This window comes from Aquarana catesbeiana, linkage group LG05 (genome assembly GCF_042186555.1).
Source record: "Aquarana catesbeiana isolate 2022-GZ linkage group LG05, ASM4218655v1, whole genome shotgun sequence".
In the NCBI taxonomy this organism is placed as follows: Eukaryota; Metazoa; Chordata; class Amphibia; order Anura; family Ranidae; genus Aquarana; species Aquarana catesbeiana.
In genome coordinates, this window is record NC_133328.1 from 63,649,984 (window position 1) to 63,672,904 (window position 22,921).

Sequence of the window (22,921 nt, forward strand, 5' to 3'; positions counted from 1 at the left end):
CTGTCTTTTGTGTTACCAAAAAAGGTGTGGAGTTGCCTATGGGACAGAAAGGCATGGACAACAATTAAAACATTATCAAGTTCTAACCATTCTTCACTCTGCCAGTGTGTGTTAATTTTTTTTTATCCATGTTTCTGTTGGAGACATTTCCTATCACCTTCTGCCCTGACAAGAAATCAAGGAAAATTTTCCCCAGCAGAGCCATAAGTGGTAGTAAAAACCGAGACTCTAACTTTCCCGGTTTTATCAAAACATTTTTGCTGGATTTAGTTTATTGGTACACGAGTGGCATTTGTGGTCAGTATGTATAAGGTCAGTGCCAGCCTTTGTATTTTTCCTTCTAAAAGTCACCATGTTCTTCTTCTGTTTATCTCTTCAGTTTATGATGTTACGAGAAGGGACACATTCGTAAGACTGGACAACTGGTTAAATGAGCTGGAGACATATTGCACAAGAAATGACATAGTAAAAATGTTAGTTGGAAACAAGATAGACAAAGTAAGTCACAGCTAACTGTTTAATGACATACTCAGCTGCTTTGTTTTTTCTTTATGTATGAAAATGGTAGTAATATGTTGGTGTTGGCCCATTATCTGACAATTTCAGGTACTGGGGACAGTTCTCTCTAATTCCTGTCTCTGTTTTATGAATGGAATTAGTCACTGCAATAGTAGTAAATGGGGGTCACCATTTGGAATGGGCAAATTCTTTTTCTGTAATATCCGGTAAAGAACAGCACAGAGGTAGGTTAATTAACACTGCATATTGGAGTGTACTATTAACCTCTTCCGGACCGCGCTATAGCAAAAGGACGGCTACAGCACAGCTGTTCAGTTCTGGAAGGGTGTCCATGGACGTCCTAAAAACCCTGCCCCTGCGTGCTTCCTGCGGTGCACATAGGGTGCGCTCTGTGACCTCTGTGTTCTTCAGACACAGCTGATCTGGCCCTTGACCCTATCACAGTGGCCCTTTACCATGTTATCAGCTGTGTCCAATCACAGCTGATCACATGTAAACAGACTTGCCGTTTATCATTAGGCCTTTCCTCCCACAGCGTGGGAGGAAAGGAGAGCCATTAACTGGCAAGTCTGTCAGCACATAGTTTACACTGATTATCAGTGCCGCGATTCTCCGTGCTGCCTCATTAGCGCACATCAGTGAAGAAGGAAAATTACTGCTACATTTTATAATGGAAACTAAGACTTTTTTTTAAAAAAATTTATTTTTTTCAAAACTTTCGGTCTTTTTACATTTGTTTAGCAAAAAATAAAAACCCCAGTGGTGATTAAATATCACTAAAAGAAAGCTCTATCGGTTTAAAATAAAAGCAACATTTTTTAATTTGGGTACAGTGTAGCATGACCACGCAAAGTACGACAGCGCTGAAAGCTGAAAATTGGCCTGTGCAGGAAAGAGGTGAAAGTGCCCAGTATTAAAGTGGTTAAACGTAATCTGGACAATTCTTAGTGAGAACATGAAAAAAAATGCATAAGCGGAAAATTTGTGTTGGGCTCACTTTTTATCCTTTTTTTTGTATTTTTTTTTTTTTTTTTTCCATTTATTTTTACACTTTTGGAATGATCATGTGACTAACAGACCCTCCCACTCAGGAAGTAGGGAGCAAATATAGTCTGTGTGAGTTCCAGTTTAAAACTGTGCATGAAGTTTGCGTAGATCCATGCAGTATATTTGTAATTATTGAATTTCTTGGAAGCCTTGCCAGACTGATAATTGTATTTATGTATAATTATCCAACAGAGATGTTACAAGATTGTATTGGCATCAAGGTCTACAATTTTTCAGATGTAAGACCATATTGACCACTTCCCGCCCGCCGTATGCAGAATGACAGCCGGGAAGTGGTTCTGTTATCCTGACTTGGGCGTCATATTACGTCCAGCAGTCACTCTGACACACCGCATCTCCGATCGTGATAAGACGCCTCTGACAGAGGCGTCTTACCACGTGATCAGCTGTGACCAATCACAGCTGATCATCGCGTAAACCAGGCATTTCTGGGTTTGCGCTGACAGGGAGAGCCGATTAGCGGCTCTCCCTGTATCAGCACAGCCCCCTCAGGTGTGCAAATAACCTGTAAATCAGTGCCCAGCAGTGTCCCAACAATAAAGTGTGCCAGTGCTCACCACAGTGCCCAGCAGTAACACCTGTCAGTAATCTCTCAGTACCTCATCATCAGTGCCACCTGTCAGTGCCCATCACAGCCGCCTATCAGTGCTGTCTGTCAGTGCTGCATATTAGTGCCGCCTATTGGTGCCCATCAGTGCTGCATATCACTGCCGCCTATCATTGCCCATCAATTCTACATATCTGTGCCAACAAATCAGTGCCGCCTCATGAGTGCCCGTCGGTGAAGGGGAAAATTAAATTTTATGACAAAACTAAGAAAATATGTATATATTTTTTTTTCAAAAATGTTGGTCTTTTTTAATTTGTTTAGCAAAAAATAAAAACCCCAGAGGTGATCAAATTCCAAAAAAAAGCTCTATTTGTGGGAAGAAAATGATAAAAATTTAGTTTGGATACAGTGTTGCATGACAGCGCTGAAAGCTGAAAATTGTCCTGGGCAGGAATGGCCGAAAGTGCCTGGTATTGAAGTGGTTAAAGAGAAGGTAGATGATTCTAAAATAAAGATTACCAAATAATAACCAAAAATTATACAAATATTTAGTTTTAGTTCTGTGTGTGACCGTTTTTAAAACTAAGACTGTTTTAACCCCTTAGAGCCGGCGCATGCCGGCCCTTTAAGGGGTTTAGAATGCCGGGAGGGGCGGGGCTTATCGTCATGTGACTGCCATGATTTGCTGTCACAGCGGTCACATGATTAGAAAGCTGATCGCAAAATGCGAATGGGAGCATTCAGTTAGCCACCGTTAACTGTGCCTGGAGCGTGCAGGGCGCGCGCTCGCAACACTGCTCTATTGCCGCTATTGCACCCAAATATGTGGCCGCTCGGCACCAAGGCCCAGCCACTGAGAGGCCACATTATTGTGTGTGCTTAGCGCCAAGGAGTTAAACTGGTCAGAACGTGTGTGTTTGTGTTTTTGGTTTTTGTTTTGTTTGATTTTTCGATAATTTTTCATTGTTTTCTTATAGGACAACCGAGAAGTAGACCGAAACGAAGGCCTCAAGTTTGCACGAAAACACTCAATGTTGTTTATAGGTAAGAAACTGTGTAAATCCTTAACACACTTGTCAGTTATGCCTGTTGGTTTCTAACGTTTAGGGCAGTATGCGGCCAGGGGTGAATGCCCGTAACTCGGACTACTTGCTTTTACAGGCACCCCTACTCCTAACCATAGCAGCTTTCAGCCTCTCATAGAGTTTTACAGGCTGCTGTCCTAAACACCCCGTGATCATGAGACCTAAGGCAGATTTAGTCATGTTTGACACAGTTGCATTTTATGCGTTTGCTCATGTTTAGCATGTTTAGGTGTGCAATCAGATCCTAGACGTGCAGAGTTCTATTTTTCTAAACAAAGCTAAAATGAACACAGGCAATTGCACAGTGTGAATGGCACTATTGAAAAATCCTTACATTTATTTATATGCATTTAGAAATGTCCCCTAAAAACACATAAACTCAAGTTTGACAATTGTAATACCGGCCTCATAGGGGCACACGAGTTACATTCTATCACAGCTCAATAGACAAGATACCATGTGTTGTGCCATGCTGCGTTTTTCCATTGCAGGGCGCATATTTTGGAGGTACCTTGAGCTGTCATTTACAATGAATGGCAACGCAGTACATCACTGCATGTAACATTTGCAAGCACAGTGGTGTAAGTGAAACCTTATAGTAACAGTTGATCACCACACAGATGGAACAAATGGCTCCTTTTGGTACCAGATGCACAGGTTGCATGTTAAAACTTTTTATCATTCACAATACTGCAAGTGTGTGTGTGTGTGTGTGTGTGTGTGTGTGTGTGATTAATCACTTCCACATTCTACTTGGTGTAGCTCACACCATAGGGAGCCATAAGTACTGTCTGTGTAGTAAATGATTGGTAACAATTTTAGTATTGTGATTGATCTGCTAAATGGCACACATGTGCTTGTGCACTTATTGCTTCGCTGCTCTTCTTTTAAATGCAAAGCATTTAGAAATGTTCATCTTTCATATTTTTTTCATGGAAAATAATATTCTTTATCGTAAATTACAGAAACCTAGTCTTGGGTGATTGGGTTACATGCTGCCTTCAGGTTACAGAACACTGACAAAGCTGTAAGAATAGCCCCAATATAACCCCTCTCAGTCCTTGCAAGCATTTTTTCTTTTTGATTGTAAGTGTATAGATACTACTTTCAGAACAGAGAGAAGACAAAGTTTTTCTTTAATTTTTTTTTTTCTTCAAGACACTTCTTTCAAAATTCTAAGCTGCTACGACTTCCCACTTAGCTGCTTTCCGGATTGGTTGACTTCTCTGTTGAGCCTTCGGGACTGGCCTGTAATGTTGGTTTGGGCACTGCTAGATCATGCACTAGGTGCTCACCTAGGCATGTGGTGCAACATATTATAAGAATGTCTAATCTGTAATTTGATGCCATTTGGAGATTTTTCCATCTTTCCTTGGCTTCGTTATGCACATTAATACACATTTTTACCTGGGGTGCCCAAACTTTCGATCCCCACTGTAGCTGTGTTCAGAATTAAAGTGGAAGTCAATGCAAAATCTAAAATTTCTGCATCTCTAGAAACCAGGGATCTAACCTCTCTATCCCTGTAAAGAAAAGATGATTATACATACCTTTTTGGAAGCTGATTTGACCCGATCTCCAGCGCTGGAAGCTCTGCAGAGACCATGGACGACAACGGCTATGAAATGAATGGGAAGTGACGCCACCCATAGAGTTACTATGGGGCTTCCGTTGTCCTCCGTCTCCTCTGCACCCGCCTACACAGAGAAGCCATGGCTGACAGCTCAGCTTGGGATCTGGTTGGAGCGGGTCAGATCGGCTTCCAGAAAGGTATGTATGTATACTCGTTTTTTCCTTACAGGGATAGAGAGGTTAGTGTTAGATCCCTGGTGTATATAGATGCAGGGATTTTAGATTTTGTACTGTCTTCCACTTTAAGCAATCACATTCAAACTCATGTTAAATAGGAGTCAGTACACCCCTGCCATCATTTTAAAGTGCCTCTGATTAACCCCAAATAAAGTTCAGCTGTTTTAGTAGGTCTTTCCTGACATTTTCTTAGTCAAATCCTACAGCAAAAGCCATGGTCCGCAGAGGGCTTCTAAAGCATCAGAGGGATCTCATTGTTAAAAGGTATCGGTCAGGAGGAGGGTACAAAAGAATTTACTAGGCATTAGATATACCATGGAACACAATGAAGACAGTCATCATCAAGTGGAGAAAATATGGCACAACAGTGACGTTACCAAGAACTGGACGTCCCTCCAAAATTGATGAAAAGATAAGATGAAAACTGGTCAGGGAGGCTGCCAAGAGGTCTACAGCAACATTAAAGGAGCTGCAGGAATCTGGTCTGGCAAGTACTGGCTATGTGGTACATGTGACAACAATCTCCCCTATTCTTCATATGCCTGGGCTATGGGGTAGAGTGGCAAGACGGAAGCCCTTTCTTATGAAGAAAAACATCCAGGCCTGGCTAAATTTTGCAAAAACACATCTTAAGTCTCCCAAAAGCATGTGGGAAAATGTGGTCTGATGCCTCTGAACCAAGGTTGAACTTTTTGGCCATAATTCCAAAAGATATGTTTGGCAAAAGAACACCATACCCACAGTGACGCATGGTGGTGGCAGCATCATGCTTTTGGTGCTGTTTTTCTTCAGCTGGAACAGGGGCCTTAGTCAAGGTAGAGGGAATTATGGTCAGATCCAAATACTAGTCAATATTGGCACAAGACCTTCAGGCTTCTGCCAGAAAGCTAAACATGAAGAGGAACTTCATCTCTCAGCATGACATCGACCCAAAGCATACGTCCAAATCAACAAAGGAATGGCTTCATCAGAAGAAGAATAAAGTTTTGGAATGGCCCAGCCAGAGCCCAGACCTGAATCCGATTGAAAATCTGTGGGGTGATCTGAAGAGAGCTGTGCACAGGAGATGCCCTCACAATCTGACAGATTTGGAGTGTTTTTTGCAAAGAGTGGGCAAACATTGCCAAGTCAAGATGTGCCATGCTGATACTCATACCCAAAAAGTGCTGTAATAAAATAAAAAGGTGCTTCAACAAAGTTTTAATTTAAGGGTGTGCACACTTATGCAACCATATTTTATTTATTTATTTTTACTTTACTTTTTACTCAACTAAAAGGTTCAGTTTGTTGTTCAACTGAGTTTATAGGTGGAAAAAGGTGGAAAAAGTTCTGAAATAATTTATCTTAGCCTAATTTTTTTTTTACATCACAGAAATCTGACATTTTAACAGGGGTGTGTAGACTTTTTATATTCACAGTAGTTTTTCCTGTTCCATTTTACCTCTCAGCCACCGCTTGAAAGACTGACTGTTGTATTGTTATTCTGAACAGCCTTTACAAAGGGGGACCAGCTTCCAGATCCACCACTAATATAAGCTTATAGTTTTAAGGACAAGGTTCCACCTTTCATGACCAGGAGCACTTTACTAGGTTAGTAAGTGCTTCTTGGGCTTTTCAGCACCAAGAAACAGTTTCTCAGATTTGCATGGTTTCCACCTTGTCTTCAGTTCAAACATTTACCAAGTTTTACCAGGTGGATGTCCAGGCCTCATCTAATGCTAGCTTCAGGCATAAGATTCAGGCAGTTCTTTGAGCTGCAGACTGCCCTCAGTTTAACTGTATTGTTGTGTACCTGTTACTGTTGCCCACCCCTTAGTTGAACAACTTTGGACGTCCCATTTGTCTAAGAATTTCTTAATCCTATGTCCCTTACTGAATGAGAAACAAAATACTAATTTTGCTAAGGGATATGTCTTTCACCCCTTTGGGTTGATCTGCTCTTATCAAAGCTTTTATACAAAACTGAAGCATGATGAGATTTGGAGGGGCTTTAACTGGCCAACAGCTTGCTTGTTGTTATCCAAATCATCCTGTATATTTGTCCAATAATTAGAGAGCATGGGTCTTAAATTGAATTTGCATTTAACAGATCTTATAGAAAGTTAAAAAAATTCTGTTTATGATGGCAATATCGAAAAAACAAAAAACATAATGCAAAAGTTATAGTTCTTGTTAAAATTCCTTTGTCAGCCCTAAAAGACCTGCACTAAAATGACACGATCTAGTTGAAAATTCAGCAGCTTAGAAGCTGATGCTTCCTTTGAACTAATGAGCTTTATGACAGCTGTAACATAAGACGATCTTCTGTCCAATGTAAATAATATTTATTTTTGCATATGTGTAGTAAGATAGAGATTCCCTCCTTTCTGCAGTTCGACTGTGAGCAACAATATACTTCATGCTTGCGTCTGTTTACTTTGCTCAACAGATTTCGGGGGCCTTTGGGCTGATTACATCTCCTAAACATCCATTTACACCTCTGGATGGCTACATGTTCATTCTGATGTATTAAAGCTAATTATGACCAACTCCTGTGGTCACTGGTCAAGGCCCCCTCCCTTTCCATCCATCACTGTGACGGGTGGTTTTGCTAATGGATAGTATGGTGTGGGAGGGGTCAGTTTAGCTAACCTAAGTACTATTTACATATATTAGGGCTGCTCAACCTTTTGAAGAGCGAGGGCTACTTAAGTGATTTGGTTACCGGTTGCGGGCCACAATGAACTATGGGCTTTTACCACACCCAAACCGCAAACGTTAACGATTCCTTACTGTCCTGAGCCCCCTATGGCTGCTTTCACACTGATGCACTGCGGTTTACCTGCACTGCACGTGCAGTGCACCAATGGCTTAGCTGCATGGAGCCATAGACCTCTATTACATCTTGCGAGGTGTGGTGCACTTTCTGAAAACACACCAAAATGCTTGCATTCAGGAGTTTTTATGAGCTTTCAGAAAGTGCACCAAACTCACAGGATGTAATAGAAGTTTATGGCTCAGTCCAGGTAACCTGCAAAACTGGTGCTTTAATTCCAGATTTTACCTGCAGATGGCTGTGCACATTAAAGGTAAAACCTATTGGTCACAGTCTGGAGAGATGTGTGCTTTAGCTGGAAAAGGGCCTTAAAAATAAATTTATTGTGATCTTTTTCAAATGGGATCTCCAGACTGTAAAACCTTTTTTAATTTATGATGGAAAACTAAAAAAATTGAATTACCCACAGCAATTTTGTATGTTCTACATCCTCATTTGATCATCTTTTCTGTCTTGTTGGACCGCATCTGGAGAAGACAGTATGTTATTGATTGTCTTTGAGAAACATGCACATAACTCGTATTGGTGCCTACAGCTCCCTAAAGACATTATTTGTGTAATGGTTTTGACACAATGTAAGTTCACTTTTTCCAAGAATAGACTCACTTCCTGAGTCTTGTGTGTTTTGATATCCTTTTTCCTGGGGCAATGCTGGCCAAAGTTGGGCATGACATCACACTGAGTTAGGACTGATTCTTAGATCTCTTGTATGATTCACTCCTTTGTTGTTGCAGTGGTCACAATCTTGGTCTGTAGCTGGGATTCGTTTCATGCAAATAATGCAGTGGTTTGTCTTGGTCTGTCTTCCCTCAGGTTCATTTGGTGGGCTGTTAAACATCTCCTATAATTTTCCGCTTTGTTTGTACTCTTCTTTTTTTTTGGCCTACATACAGTCTGTGATTTGGCACAGTATCGGCTGCTATTTGTAATTCCTTAGCTTACTTTATTGTTAAACCCCATCATTCATCGTATGACTGAGTTACCAGAAACAAGACTCTTACGCCAGCCAAAGCAAAACACCTTTCTCATACCTATTCCGAATTCTTTAGGTCAGGCTCTTAACCTCCAGGTCCAGCACCCATTTTTCATGGTTTCATGTTTGATGCCAAATGTGTTCCGCCCTATGCCAAGAATCACAATGCTGACCCCCAGAAACTGTAGCTGTAAATTTTAACGATATCTAATGTGTTTTCTTTTGATTATTGAAAGCAGCTTTTTTTCGGCTTCGGGAACCTGTCTTTTGCCTTCCACTTGTGTGCAGATTTAGTACAAAGTCAGCTCTACGCCTGATAAAGTCAACATAATGAAAAGATTTTCACCTGAAAATATTTAACATTGTCAATTAGCCATTTGGCTTTATTGCCTCAGATTGTTTTCGGATTGTTTTATATGGTATGTAACTGCTTTATAGACTGATCACTTTGCAGTATGAAGGTGGAACAACCTATTGGTGTTTTCAGCCCTAACAATTGTTTTGTCTCTTTTGTTTTAGAGGCCAGTGCAAAAACCAGAGATGGTGTACAGTGTGCCTTCGAAGAACTTGTTGAAAAGATTATACAAACTCCTGGACTTTGGGAAAGCGAGTCCCATAACAAAGGCGTCAGATTGTCCGATGAAGCTGGAGGCCGAGGAGGAACATGCGGCGGATATTGCTCCATGCTATAAACTAGTTGTACTTTCCTTCTATTTAATCTGAATCTAGTGATACCAGTTTCCTGTATATATAAACTCATTCATGGCTAATCTAGGGACCTTTTCAGTGTGCACATATTTGTATCATGAGGCAGATATTTGTAGAATATTGTCCAGCAAGTTTGCAGTCAAACACACAACTTTTTTTATCAGTGGCCAGCTGCATTAGCCAGTGCATCATTTGCAGTGCCACCTGTTCATGTACTTTTTAACACTTATACATTACTGCACCATTCAAAGCTTTGTGTTCTATGTCCTTTTTTTTTCTCCCCTCCACGCATTGGCTGTCTTTATCTGTTTTAGCTTCTTAAAAGCAGACCACCTTCAGTCCCAAAATGTATTTTTCCACTCTTCAGCAAAACACAAACAAGTTGAACCCCCTCCCCCAATCCTCCATTCTTGCCTAGGTGAGATGGATGAGTTCTGCTCTCCCTGCCATATCCAAAGGAGGCTACTGGAGCAGGGACACACAGTGATTGGAGGGTGGACCTGGCAATGTCATTGGGGACCTGATGCAACCACCTCTAAGAAACAGATATTTCCTGATGAAGTAGGAAGGATAGATTGAGTTGCAGGGTGTGGCTTTTGGCAGCAGATAACAGCAGGATAGCACTAGATTTCTGGGCAAGTATGTTTTTATGAAGACAATACTGCATTAAAGGGGATAAAGAAAAGCAAAGGGGCTGTGAAGTTTCTCTCCAAATACTCATGAGACCATTGCTGAGCCAACCCTCCTCCTGTTTCTAGATGCACATAAAAGTATGTTTGAGCAAATGTCTATTATATTTCCAAGAAATCACAATATCTTTTTGATAAATAATGACTTATGTTGTAGCATGTAAATGCTTGTACTCGGCACACTGATTTCTTGAGAATTGGTCACCTTTGTACATGTCTCCTGAGTAAAAAGTTAAAGTGATTGAAGGAGTTCTTTCAAAGCCATGGCTATCTATCACATGTCAATTTGTAAGGGCCAGTAAACCTACTTTAGAGCATGGTTCATGTGGAAGAGCAATAAGTGACATTCACAAAATCAAATGCACTTGCCTCAAGTGAATCCAACACTTAAAGTGATGGTACACCTCAGACATGAAAAATTAACAAAGCACATCCACTATAGTGTGTACTAACTTAAATCCTAAGCATCAAGTGTGGTTCCTCTCTATATCTGCATGACTCACTCCTAATAGATTAAACACTACAGCCTCCCAGGAGATGCCTGCTCCCCCCTCTCCAGCACACAGCACATACCCTCAGCTCTGTTTCTCTGAGCCTGTGCTGAGAAAAATCCTTTCACCTGTGTGTTGTGTAAGGCTATACAGGACAAATGGCTGTAGATAAACAGGGGCAACTTATGTAGGATTTGTTTCATCCCTGTGTATCATCTGGGGCTAGTCACTTTACTGGGTATATGTAAGGGTTTACAACCACTTTACGGTTTGAATAGCGTGTGAAAGTGTTATTTTCAGGTTAATATTGCTGCCTCTGTCCCCTTAATGTGATGTCACTTTGTCTCATATGGATCTCCAGGCATTGCTGTGAACCAGACTTTGTTTTCCTTCATCACTGGAGTTCTTTATGTATTAGAAGATATCACTAGGGACTGGTGGATATTTTTGGTTCCTCAGTGGATTCTCTAAAGGCATTTATGGAGAATGCATTCTATAGAAGGTAAACAAAGTTCATCTGAAAGATGTGCTCTTGAGAACTGTGATGCGCAGAAGTGGGGAAATATCCTCCACAGAGTTTCAGGCAAAAAAAAATCTTTGCTCAATCCATATCAACTTGGCTGTAATCCTAACTTTTATGTAAATCTCTGGATTTGTCCATTCTGTTTATTGACCTAGAAAGTTTCTCCCTCTCATCTCTTAACTCCCATGGTTTACCAAAATGAAAAGTTGTAATTCTAATCTTTTATGTTCAGTGCTACTTGCTGGTGAAAATTGACGTAGTGCCTTCTGTGGTTTAAAATTAAATATAAATGTGTTATGGTAGCCAGGCAAAAGTATTTCTGTGAGGACTGTATCTGACAGCAGAACGAGTTTTTTCTCTGCATAGTACCTATCTGCAGTATGACAAACAAATGGGAGATTTCCATGATGCTCGTCTCCCTTTTAAATGAAATGTTCTAATCCTAAGAGAAAATCTATTCTCTTCTAACACTTAGAATCTGATTAGCTGGTTTGCTGAAATATTTCTAAGTGTCTTTACATTTTATTTTGCGTGTTATGCATAGCTATGGAAATACCAAATAATTTGTAAGTGTCATTAGTAACTCTTTTATTTCAGAAAATTATAGGTCTACTGAAAAATGCTTCTTTATGTTAATGTAACACTAAATTGAATGATATCTTTATATTGCATGTTGTGAAAAGTATTCCTCTCTCCTCCACTTTGTGTGGCTTACAGTCTTATTACAATAAATGTAGACAATGATTATAGGGAAAACACTTTTTTCAAGGCTTGTAACCCTGCCATATTAAGAACATGCTAATATTTTCACTAACAATATTGTTGCAAAGTGAAAGTACCGTACTATGTTAAAAAAAACTCCCAGTTATTGGTAGTTTTTGATCTAGTTGGATAGGAGCATTTTTTATAACAATCACATGGACTTGCAGTTTTTTTTTATTTAATACCAAAAGCTTCACTCCATTTGTCTTGCTGAAAATGTTTACACCATTTAAGACTTACAATGGACCTAGGATTGCCTTCACCTTAATAAGACATATTCCATTTACTGAAAGCACATTCTAACTTATTTGCATTTATGAATAAAACTTCAGATAAAACAATATGAATTTTTAAACTGTTTATGCGCTGGCTTTGCTTTTCTCTTTTTGGCTGCTCATTTAATATGTAGCATGTTTATATCAATTCTCTTAATTTATCTACTAAGTTAGCATGTGACCCACTGTGGGAAAACTTTGTAGATACAAGATTTCTGTTCATATTGTGTATAAAAAGACTTTTAAATACAAGTGTGGATGTGCTTTATACACATCCTCAATAATCCTTAATAGTGTGAATAACCTTTTTGAACTGAATGTGTGCGCTTTTTGTTTTTGTGCCTAAAGATAACTTTAAAGGCCAACTTTATGTAACATTAAGGGTTAGAACTTGGCATGTGTTGTACAGTATACTGTTGGTGTCCCTTCTTTTTATGTTTTGACAGGTTACCTGGGAAGAAGTGGGGAAGGGAGATCTTCCTTATGGAGACACATGCAGCATTTACATTATGTCCAGAGGTCTCTAACTTTCTGCATACTTCTAAAAACCTTTTTATTGCTGTGTGTCACACTTTTGAGGGGTTTTGCTTCACTTTCTGTTCTGACACCTGTCAATCAGGCAGGAAGTGGGAGATCATCTCTCACTTTCTTTGCCCTAGTATGGCCCTCATTTCCTCTCATATATAGGAAGTAAGGAGTATTTTGGGAGACAGACAGCAATATAAAGGTAGGGAGGAGGTGTGGGGTGTTGGGTTCTGTGTTCCGGTAAAAAAAAAAAAAAAAAAAAATCCTGGTTAACCACTTCACCCCCGGAAGGTTTTACCCCCTTAATGACCAGGCCATTTTTTGCGATACGGCACTGCGTTAATTTAACTGACAATTGCACGGTCGTGCAATGCTGTACCCAAACAAAATTGATGTCCCTTTTTTTTCCCCTATAAATAGAGCTTTCTTTTGGTGGTATTTGATCACCTCTGCAGTTTTTTATTTTTTGCGCTATAAACACAAAAAAAGGCGACACTTAGAAAAAAAACGTACTTTCTGATATAATGCATATACAATTAAAAATATGTAAAAAAAAAATCTAATTTCATCATCAATTTAGGCCAATATGTATTCTGCTACATACTTTTGGTAAAAGAAAATCCCAATTAGCATATATTGATTGGTTTGCGCAAAAGTTATCGCGTCTACAAACTGTGGGATATTTTTATGGCTTTTTTATTTTTACTAGTAATGGCGGTGATTAGAAATTTTTAGCGGGACTGCGACATTGCGGCAGACAAATTGGACACTGGTACTTTTTGTTCACCAGTGACACTAATACAGTGATCGGTGCTAAAAAAGAAAAAATGTAATGTATAAATGACACTGGCAGGGAAGGGGTTAACATCGGGGCACTCAAAGGATTAAATGTGCTCCTAGGGAATTCTTTCTAACTGTGTGGGGGATGGACTGACTTGAGGAAGAGGGATTAGCAGGAACACAATCTCTCTCTTCCTGTCTGACAGAACGGTGGTCGGCCTTGTCTACATAGGCAGACCGTACTGTCTTTTCAGCGAACGATCGGCGGTTCCCGACGCCCGCTGGATGCGCTGATTGGCTCCCGCTGTATCCAGTCACAGTGGGACTGGGTCTCCGGCGGCGCGCATGCCCAAGACCCAGAGATTACACACAGGTACTTTGTTTCCCGCAGCCAGACTACCCTGCCACAGCATATGTGCGGTGGGCAGTCCGAAAGCGGTTAAGGTAGCTTTCCAGGGAGTAAACACTTGTCTCTTGTGGATTGGGGTTTGGTAAGGAAAGCACCAGACACATTTATAAAATTTAACTTTTGGACTTTATAAAAGGTTAAAGGGGTAGTAAACCTGCATGTTTTTTCACCTTAATGCATCCTATGCATTAAGGTGAAAAAACTTCTGGCAGTGACTGGCCCTCCAGCCCCCCATTTTACTTACCTGAGCCCTGTAATGCCCTCGGCGGAGACGCGCTCTCCCTCTGCATGGGGTCCCGCTTCTTGATTGTATAGATTGATAGCAGCGCAGCCATTGGCTCCCACTGCAGTCAGTCAAATCTAATGACGCGGGGGGCGGGGCCAAGGCCGGCATTCATGTCTATGGATGCACGGTAACAACCCCCCCTCTTCCTGGGAGAGCGCTTCTCCTAGGGAGTTATCTTATGCGGGGAGGAGCCGCAAGCGCCGCCGAGGGACCCCAAAAGAGGATAATTGGGGCCACTCTGTGCAAAAATAACTGCACAGTGGAGGTAAGTATGACATGTTTGTTAACCTTCCTGTTTTATTGTTTTTAAATAATCACTTTAAGGTGAATAAAAAGCAAACGTGTCCTAGAAGTCAGCAGTGCTTTTGATTCCGGGAAAAACAAAGCTAAACTGTAACAATGGAGTGATCCCAATAGGTACTTTCTAAGAATTGTAGCCATACATACGTCTTTGTAATGAGATACCAAGTGACAATTCTAGAGAATGCTAGAGGGATTTAGTAAACAAATGTGACCATTGGTTACATGTATTGGTATTTTGCTAATTTCCCCTGGTGTTCTCTAGCATTTACTCTAAAGGCAAATTGCAGGGACGGTTGCTTTTTGAAAGAGAATTAGCCCTAGAGCTTAGTGAATGGGGTGGAGTTCTGCTGACTTCCATCATCCAATCAGGTGCAAACAAAAATGATTTTCTTTTTATGTTCCTTGCATGTGCTTGGGTATTCTGTGCAAAGTAAAACTTCACAACCTTCACTAAGCTCTGGGGCAAATTCCCTTGGCTTATTTGCCTTTAGTACATTAACCCCACTGTTGAAATGTTTCAAGTGTATGTGAACTGTAACCATTAACTTCTTGTTTGCACCCCTTTTGGTTTGTTAAAAACATTTGTAAGTGTTTAATTACTGCTCAGTAAGCACGAAAATATATTTTGACCTTGCCAAAATTACACTGAGTTCCTGACTCCCAGTTATTGTGGACTACAGAACATCACTCCTATGAGATGAGGAGAGATGTTCAGTAGACCTAACGTGCCTCCTGTTCTAGAGTGACAGCACTGCTTTTTCTCCATAGACACAGTAAGCACTCTCACCATAGGGCGGGGAGTGTGGTACTGGCAGGATATATTTAAGAAAATCAAACAAGGGTGCAAATGTGAACTTTACCCTTGGGTTTAGTTACCTAAAGGATGCATTTCGTGTGGTTATAAATTTGGATCATTGGTAATAAACCCTAGTTCCTAGTAGTGTACCACAAGGTAAGTCCTGTTCTGTTTAACCTGTTTGTAACATCGAACATAGCATTGCTGTAAGAGTGGTCAAAGCAGTGCAAACTGCAGTTGAGTTTATAAATTAAAATTATTGCATTTTGTACAATATTGTGGGTACAGTATTGGTCAGAACTACAGACAAAAAAGCAATGGGGTGCTTATGTCAAGTGCTTACAAAATGAGGTAAGTGGGACCAGACAGCAAGAGGAACAAACAGAATTTTTAGGCGCGTCACTAGAGGGATCACCACAGATGCAAGAAGGGCCTGATTCCACTATATCAGGGATATGTAATTAGCGGACCTCCAACTGTTGCAAAACTACAAGTCCCATCATGCTTCTGGGTGTCATGCTTGTGGCTGTCAGTCTTGCTATGCCTCAGGGGACTTGTAGTTCTGCAACAGCTGGAGGTCCGATAATTGCATATTCCTGCACTATATTATTTTTTTTACTTAGTCAGGTCCATAAATATTGAGACATTGACACAATTCTAATCTTTTTGGCTCTATACATCACCACAATGGATTTGAAATGAAATGTACAAGATGTGCTTTAACTGCAGACTTTCAGCTTTAATTTGAGGGTATTTACATCCAAATTAGGTGAACGGTGTAGGAATTACAACAGTTTGTATATGTGCCTCCCACTTTTTAAGGGACCAAAAGTAATGGGACAATTGGCTGCTCAGCTGTTCCATGGCCAGGTGTGTGTTATTCCCTCATTATCCCATTTACAGGTTAAATAAAGACACTAGGCCACCCAGTTCAACATGTGGGGTTGATTTACTAAAACTGGAGAGTGCAAAATCTGCTGCAGCTGTGCATGGTAGCCAACCAGCTTCTAACTTCAGCTTGTTCAATTAAGCTTTGACAATAAAACCTGAAAGCTGATTGGTTTCTATGCAGAGCTGCACCAGATTTTACTTCAGTTTTAGGAAATCAACCTCTGTGTGTGTTTTTATATTGAGCCCCTCCAGCCCCCTTATTCGTGTTGTTGTCCTTCTCAAAGATTCTTTCCAGGTCAAGGACATCCTTCCTGAAAATGAGATGCCAAAACTTGACTTCATATTCAAGATGTGGCCGAACCAGAGTTTTGTATAATAGTAGGTTTTATTTCTTGAATATAAATACTTTAAGTTTTTATTTTTGGCATGAGAATACAGTTAACAAGTGGCTGCACCATTTGGCCAATATAATGATGGCAGAATAACAGTCTTTCTGATGGTAACACTAACTAAATCTCAAACAGTACTAAGTCTAGTAGTGGACACTAAGCAGTGAGTGTTGAGTGGATGGAGGTGGTCTGTTATCAAGTAATTGGAGAAGGGGATTAGTCAATAGCTCATAAAATATAGTTTAGATGAGGGTGAAAGATCAATTGGAGGGTCATTAGTTAATAGTCTGGTTTGATACTATTAAGAAAAGTGGAAACATTGTTCTATAGCTTTTTGGGCATCAGTAGACTAATGGCCCGTACACACAATCCGAATATCCTGACGAAAACTGTCATCCGAGCAAGAATCGTACGATTTTCGGATCGTGTGTACACTACTTTCGAGAGCCGATCACAACAGTTCATCCGATATTATTCGATCGGACAAGCAGGAAAATTTTCCTCGTATGATACCAGATCGTACGATTTTCGTTTAGTTAGTATAGTTGTCTGAAAATACAAATACATTACAACACATGACATTACTTCCGATTTTTTTTTTTTTTTTTTTTTTTTTTTTTTATTCTGTTGTACCAGAAGTTTGATGACTTTAGTTACCTATTCAATTTCTATTTGCGACTATTAAGCGAAAAAAGGCGTACGGTCTTCGGGTCATGTGTACGGGCCATTAGTTAGTGAATAAAGCAGACATTACTAAATGATGGACAAATAACTGTCCCATCCAGCCCACTACTGTTGTGCCACTTAGGAGCTGGTCTCCCCAGCTCTCATTGCTATCCTCCTCATAGCAGCCACCAGGTGGAAGCCAGAACAGTTCTGGATAAATGGCAGGAGCTGCTCAAGTTAACAAGCATGTAATGGCCTAAGTGGTCAGACCAGAGAACTGTTCTCTTGTTTTTCAAGGTTTTACTTACTGAGGTTTACATTGTTCTCCCTCTCCTGGGGCACACATGCCCTCCTTTGTTCCCCCCCCCCTCCTTTTTTGTTCTCTTTTCTTTTTATTGCTAATACCTCTCCATGTACAGTATCTCACAAAAGTGAGTACACCCCTAACATTTTTGTAAATATTTTATTATATCTTTTAATGTGACAACACTGAAGAAATTACACTTTGCTACAATGTGAAGTAGTGAGTGCACAGCTTGTATAACAGTGTAAATTTGCTGTCCCCTCAAAATAACTCAACACAGCCATTGTCTAAACCACTGGCAGCAAAAGTGATTATACCCCTAAGTGAAAATGTCCGAATTGGGCCCAAAGTGTCAATATTTTGTGTGGCCACCATTATTTTCCAGCACTGCCTTAACCCTCTTGGACATGGAGTTCACCAGAGCTTCACAGGTTGCCACTGGAGTCCTCTTTAACTCCTCCATGACAACATCCCGGAGCTGGTGGATGTTAGAGACCTTGCGCTCTTCCACCTTCCATTTGAGGATGCCCCACAGATGCTCAATAGGGTTTAGGTCTGGAGACATGCTTGGCCAGTCCATCACCTTTTACCCTCAGCTTCTTTAGCAAGGCAGTGGTCAGCTTGGAGGTGTGTTTGGGGTCTTTATCATGTTGGAATAATGCCCTGGGCCCAGTCTCCAAAGGGAGGGGATCATACTGTGCTTCAGTATGTCACAGTACATGGCACTCCCACCACCATGCTTGACTGTAGGCAAGGCACACTTGTCTTTGTACTCCTCACCTGGTTGCCGCCACACACGCTTGACACCATCTGAACTAAATGAGTTTATCTTGGTCTCCTCAGAGCACAGGACATGGTTCCAGTAATCCATGTCCTTAGTCTGCTTGTCTTCAGTAAACTGCGGGCTTTCTTGTGCATCATCTTTAGAAGAGGCTTCCTTCAGGGATGACAGCAATGCAGACCAATTTGGTGCGGCGTATGGTCTGAGCACTGATAGGCTAACCCCCACCACCCCTTCAACCTCTGCAGCAATGCTGGCAACACTCATACGCCTATTTCCCAAAGTTAACCTCTGGATATGATGCTAAGCATGCGTACTCAACTTCTTTGTTCGATCATGGCAAGGCCTGTTCTGAGTGGAACTTGTCCTGTTAAACTGCTGTATGGTCTTGGCCATCGTGCTGCAGCTCAGTTTCAGGGTCTTGGCAATCTTCTTACAGCCTAGGCCAATCTTTATGTACAGCAACAATTGTTTTTTTTTAGATCCTCAGAGTTCTTTGCCATGAGGTGCCATGTTGAACTTCCAGTGGCCAGTGTGAGAGCGACAACACCAAATTTTAACACACCCGCTCCCCATTCATACCTGAGATCTTGTAACACTAATGAGTCACATGACACGGGGAGGGAAAATGGCTAATTGCGCCCAATTTGGACATTTTCATTTAGGGGTGTACTCACTTTTGTTGCCAGTGGTTTAGATATTAATGGCTGGGTATTGAGTTATTTTGAGGGGACAGCAAATTTACACTGTTATACAAGCTGTACACTCACTACTTTTACATTGTAGCAAAGTGTAATTTCTTCAGTGTTGTCACAAAAAGATAGAATAAAATATTTACAAAAATGTGAGGGGTGGAGGGGTGTACTCACTTTTGTGAGATACTGTATGTTACGGTTCTACATGCCATATATAAGGCGAAAGCCTCCTTCCTTCTTTTTTTTTTTTTTTTTAATTATGTGCTCTTTTAACACTCAGGGGTGCCTCAGACTGATGGGGTGGCTGTTAGGATGCCTGAGGGCTGGTCCTTGTTGGATGCTTCCGATGGGCCCTTTAAGCCATCAACCTTGGAGGTTCTGGCTATTAGAACCAGTCCCTGGTAATTTCCATTCCCCTTATAGAGACGCACCCACCAACAGCCTGACCTCAATTTCAGAAGGTGACATTGTTTTTCTCATGCTAAGGATACTTGACACACCATTGTGGCTACCTTTTGAACAGAGGTGCTTTATGATAGGTGATAATGCTATATGACACATGATATATGCTGTGATTCACGTGTGTTGTGGCCCCTGTGACTTATGTTGCCTCTGTTATTTCATTTTTGTTGTATGAAAATTTATGCTTTTGCCATAATAAAGTTAAAGATTACAATTAAAAAAAACAAGCATGTGATAACTAGCTAGAATGCAGAGCAGCTTGGAGCTTCCACCCTATATAAGGTGGGACAGTGAAAGAGGGCTGGAGCACAATGTGAAGGAAGTGGGACCAAGGACACTACTGTGAAGGATTGGGGGATGATGTGAAGGGGCTCAGAGGATGCCACTGTTGGAGGAGGGGTGGAAGGGAGGTGTGAGAACACTACTGTGAAGCGGAGGAAACTGATGTGCAGGGGGACTGAGGAAGGTGATGTAAAAACGGAATTGTGATATGAGGCTTGGTTCAGATGCGTGCATGCAAGTTTGTGCGCACATTATGGGTAGCCCATTAACTTTAATGGGCTGCGCTATCCATGAGAAGCATGGGGAAAGAAGTCCCTGACCCACTTTCCCCCTGACCCATTCTATTACTGATTTTGTGAGGATTTTCTAAAGGACACCTAGATCCTTTACTATCCCTGATTCCCGTGGCGGTTCTCCTAGTGAATAACTTGCTTGCATATTTTCAGCTCCCAATTGCATTACTTTTTTTGAATATTTAACCTCATCTGCCATACGCAGTAGCTGCCCTTGGCTCTATTTTAACTAACTAGGTCTGATTTGTAAAGTTGCTATATCATGTGAAGTTATTGCCCTGCTTATCTTTGTATCATCAACAAACACTGGGATTGAACTATTTATTCCAACCTCTTCATCAATTATGAACAAGGTAAACAGAATTGGCCCCAAGAGAGTCCTGGGGCATAACAAACACAACTCTTAACCATTCATAAAATATGCCATTAATTACTACTCCCTGGATGCTCATCTGTAACCAGTTTTCTATCCGGGTACATGCAATACCATCAATGCCAAAAGACCCATGTTTGTAAAGTATGCATTTGTGGGTTACTTTGGCAAATGTCTTGGCAAAATATAGATACACTACATCCACTGGCTTCCCTTTATCCAAATTACTCCTAATAGAATGTTAAAAGGTTCCCTGCATTAAAGTGTATATAATAATTATTTGTTCTTTAACATAATAAACATGTACTTACCTGCTCTTTCCAATAGTTTTGCATAGAACATCCCTGATGCGCCTCTTCTTGGGTCTTCTTGCTTCATAGCTGTTTGCTATGAGGGCACTCGTGAGAGCGAGCTCCTGAGCCTTGCCATCTGCCCCACCCTTCTCCCACTCACTGCCTGTGAATGACAGCAGCAGAAGCCAGTGGCTCCCATTGCTGTCTCTGAGCCAGAGGAAGAGAGCAGACAGAGCCTTGTTGAGCTGCAATGTGCATGTCAATAGACACACACAGCCTGGCTCGGGAGGGAGCCTGCTGGTGTATCATCATAGGAAGCGTCTTTCTATGGTAGTGCACCAAACAAAAGGAGGAGCTGAGAGAACCAGTGAGGGACCCCAGAACAGGAGGATCTAGGTTGCTCTGTGCAATACCATTGCACACAGACCAGGTCAGTATAACGTTTGTTATTTTACCAAAAAAAAAAATAAAGCTTTATAACCAACCGCTTTACATACCAATACACATCTGATATATTAGTATGTATGCACTTTTTTTTTTTTTAACGCTATGAAAGTATAGTGCTTGCTTGGAATATTGATGTTTACCTATATAAAAGGGTTGCAGAGGGTTTTACCACATTTAGAATTTGATGGAGTATACCTGCAATGATTCCTGAATTGTAAATGATTCAGAATTATTTTCTGCATTGTCTGTTTTATGCCTATGCTCTTAACCATGTTGTGGTGGACATGTTATCAGAACCACATGCTATCCCTGGCTCCATGGCTGGATTATATTTGAGAGCTTTTTTTTGTACTGTGATGTACATATAACTCTGAATGACACTATAACCTGTAGAAAAGAAATACAGCATCCTAAATGTCTGAAAAATTAAAACCATATTTGTCCACATGAGGAACGTTCTAAAAATGATAACGAGGAGAAACCTCTTGGCTTCATTGTCAGTGTGGATACTAAAGAACCTAGATAAAGGCATTTGGAGAACGTAAAAGCAATAAACTGCTTTGTAAATCACATTAAGCACTGGTGTACAGCTATAATTCAGGAGAAAATACACGTTAGAGAGCACAAAATTAGCTGAGCTCTACAAGACCCAGATTGATAGGACATATACATTTCATGAGGTCAAGTATCTACAACTTAAACACTTACGTTTTGTGACAATTACATGTGGTGGATATTTCCACAATTAGCACAGGGGCTTTCTGTTGAAAATTAATGCTATGAAGATGTCTGCGTTATGGGTATTGGCTTACAGATGTTGCTTTGGACATGTTTTGTCAATAAGGTTGGAATTGCTTGAATAAAGAATGCGTGCTATAAATGTTTTCTTCTCACATGGCGAACTAGATTGTGCATAAAGCTGGGCAGACACAGCTTAAATTTTGGAGGACTCCTGCTGAATCGGCTGATCATTTGTGCCAGAAGTGACCCTGACTCTCGGAATATTGTCAGCCGAACAGTGACTGCATCCAATCAGGTGCAGTCACTGCTCAGGTATTCGGACAACTGCCAGGGCTGACAGTCTGGATACAATAAATTGCAGGAGAGATTCCTTTATTCAGGCTATTTAGCATGGATGGGGGCTTAATTCGATTTCTCTTGTTCAGCCCACTGACCCAACAGAGCTCACTCTTGCCCTCCAATGCAAAATGCATACTTCAAGATGTGACACCTAGAGCCTCCTGTGTTTGACATCCAGTGCTGCAAGCCTTCTCCCCCTGGCTATACCTGCACAGTAGATCCTTTTTGTAGGGCTCATCTATCACCTCACTGTCCTGATAGAAAGATAAGCCCCATAGACTTCCATGCGAGTTTATTGTGCAGGCACAGCCAGGAAGAGAGGGCTCTTGGTGCATGGGGTCAACAAACACAGAAGGCCGAGGGCATCGGCTCTCAGTAAGTATACATCTGTGGATGGGGAGAGTGGGATCGGTTAGGTCTACAGAGAAGGGTATAAAGAAAAAATGCACTTTGTCTGAAAGGTGTGTTTTTTTTTTTTTTTTTTAAGTTTTAACGATCTTCAACACCATTAAAAATTGTTATTAAGTTTGATGTTGGCCTGTTTAATTTCCTGTAAGCCTAATTTGTCTATTTTATTTATATAAAAACAACTAAACTAG

General features: G+C 40.8%; 1 protein-coding gene across 1 annotated transcript in view; it reads left to right on the forward strand.

The window, feature by feature from the left end:
- The window catches only part of RAB18 (RAB18, member RAS oncogene family), a 47,331-nt gene extending 34,773 nt beyond the window's left edge, over nt 1-12,558 (forward strand). Inside the window, exons 5-7 of the mRNA XM_073629832.1 lie at nt 380-498; nt 3,115-3,181; nt 9,339-12,558. Of these exons, the coding sequence (XP_073485933.1) occupies nt 380-498; nt 3,115-3,181; nt 9,339-9,511 (359 nt within the window). The 3' untranslated portion in view covers nt 9,512-12,558. The remainder of the gene's footprint in view (nt 1-379; nt 499-3,114; nt 3,182-9,338) is intronic.
- Nucleotides 12,559-22,921: the final 10,363 nt, after the last annotated feature.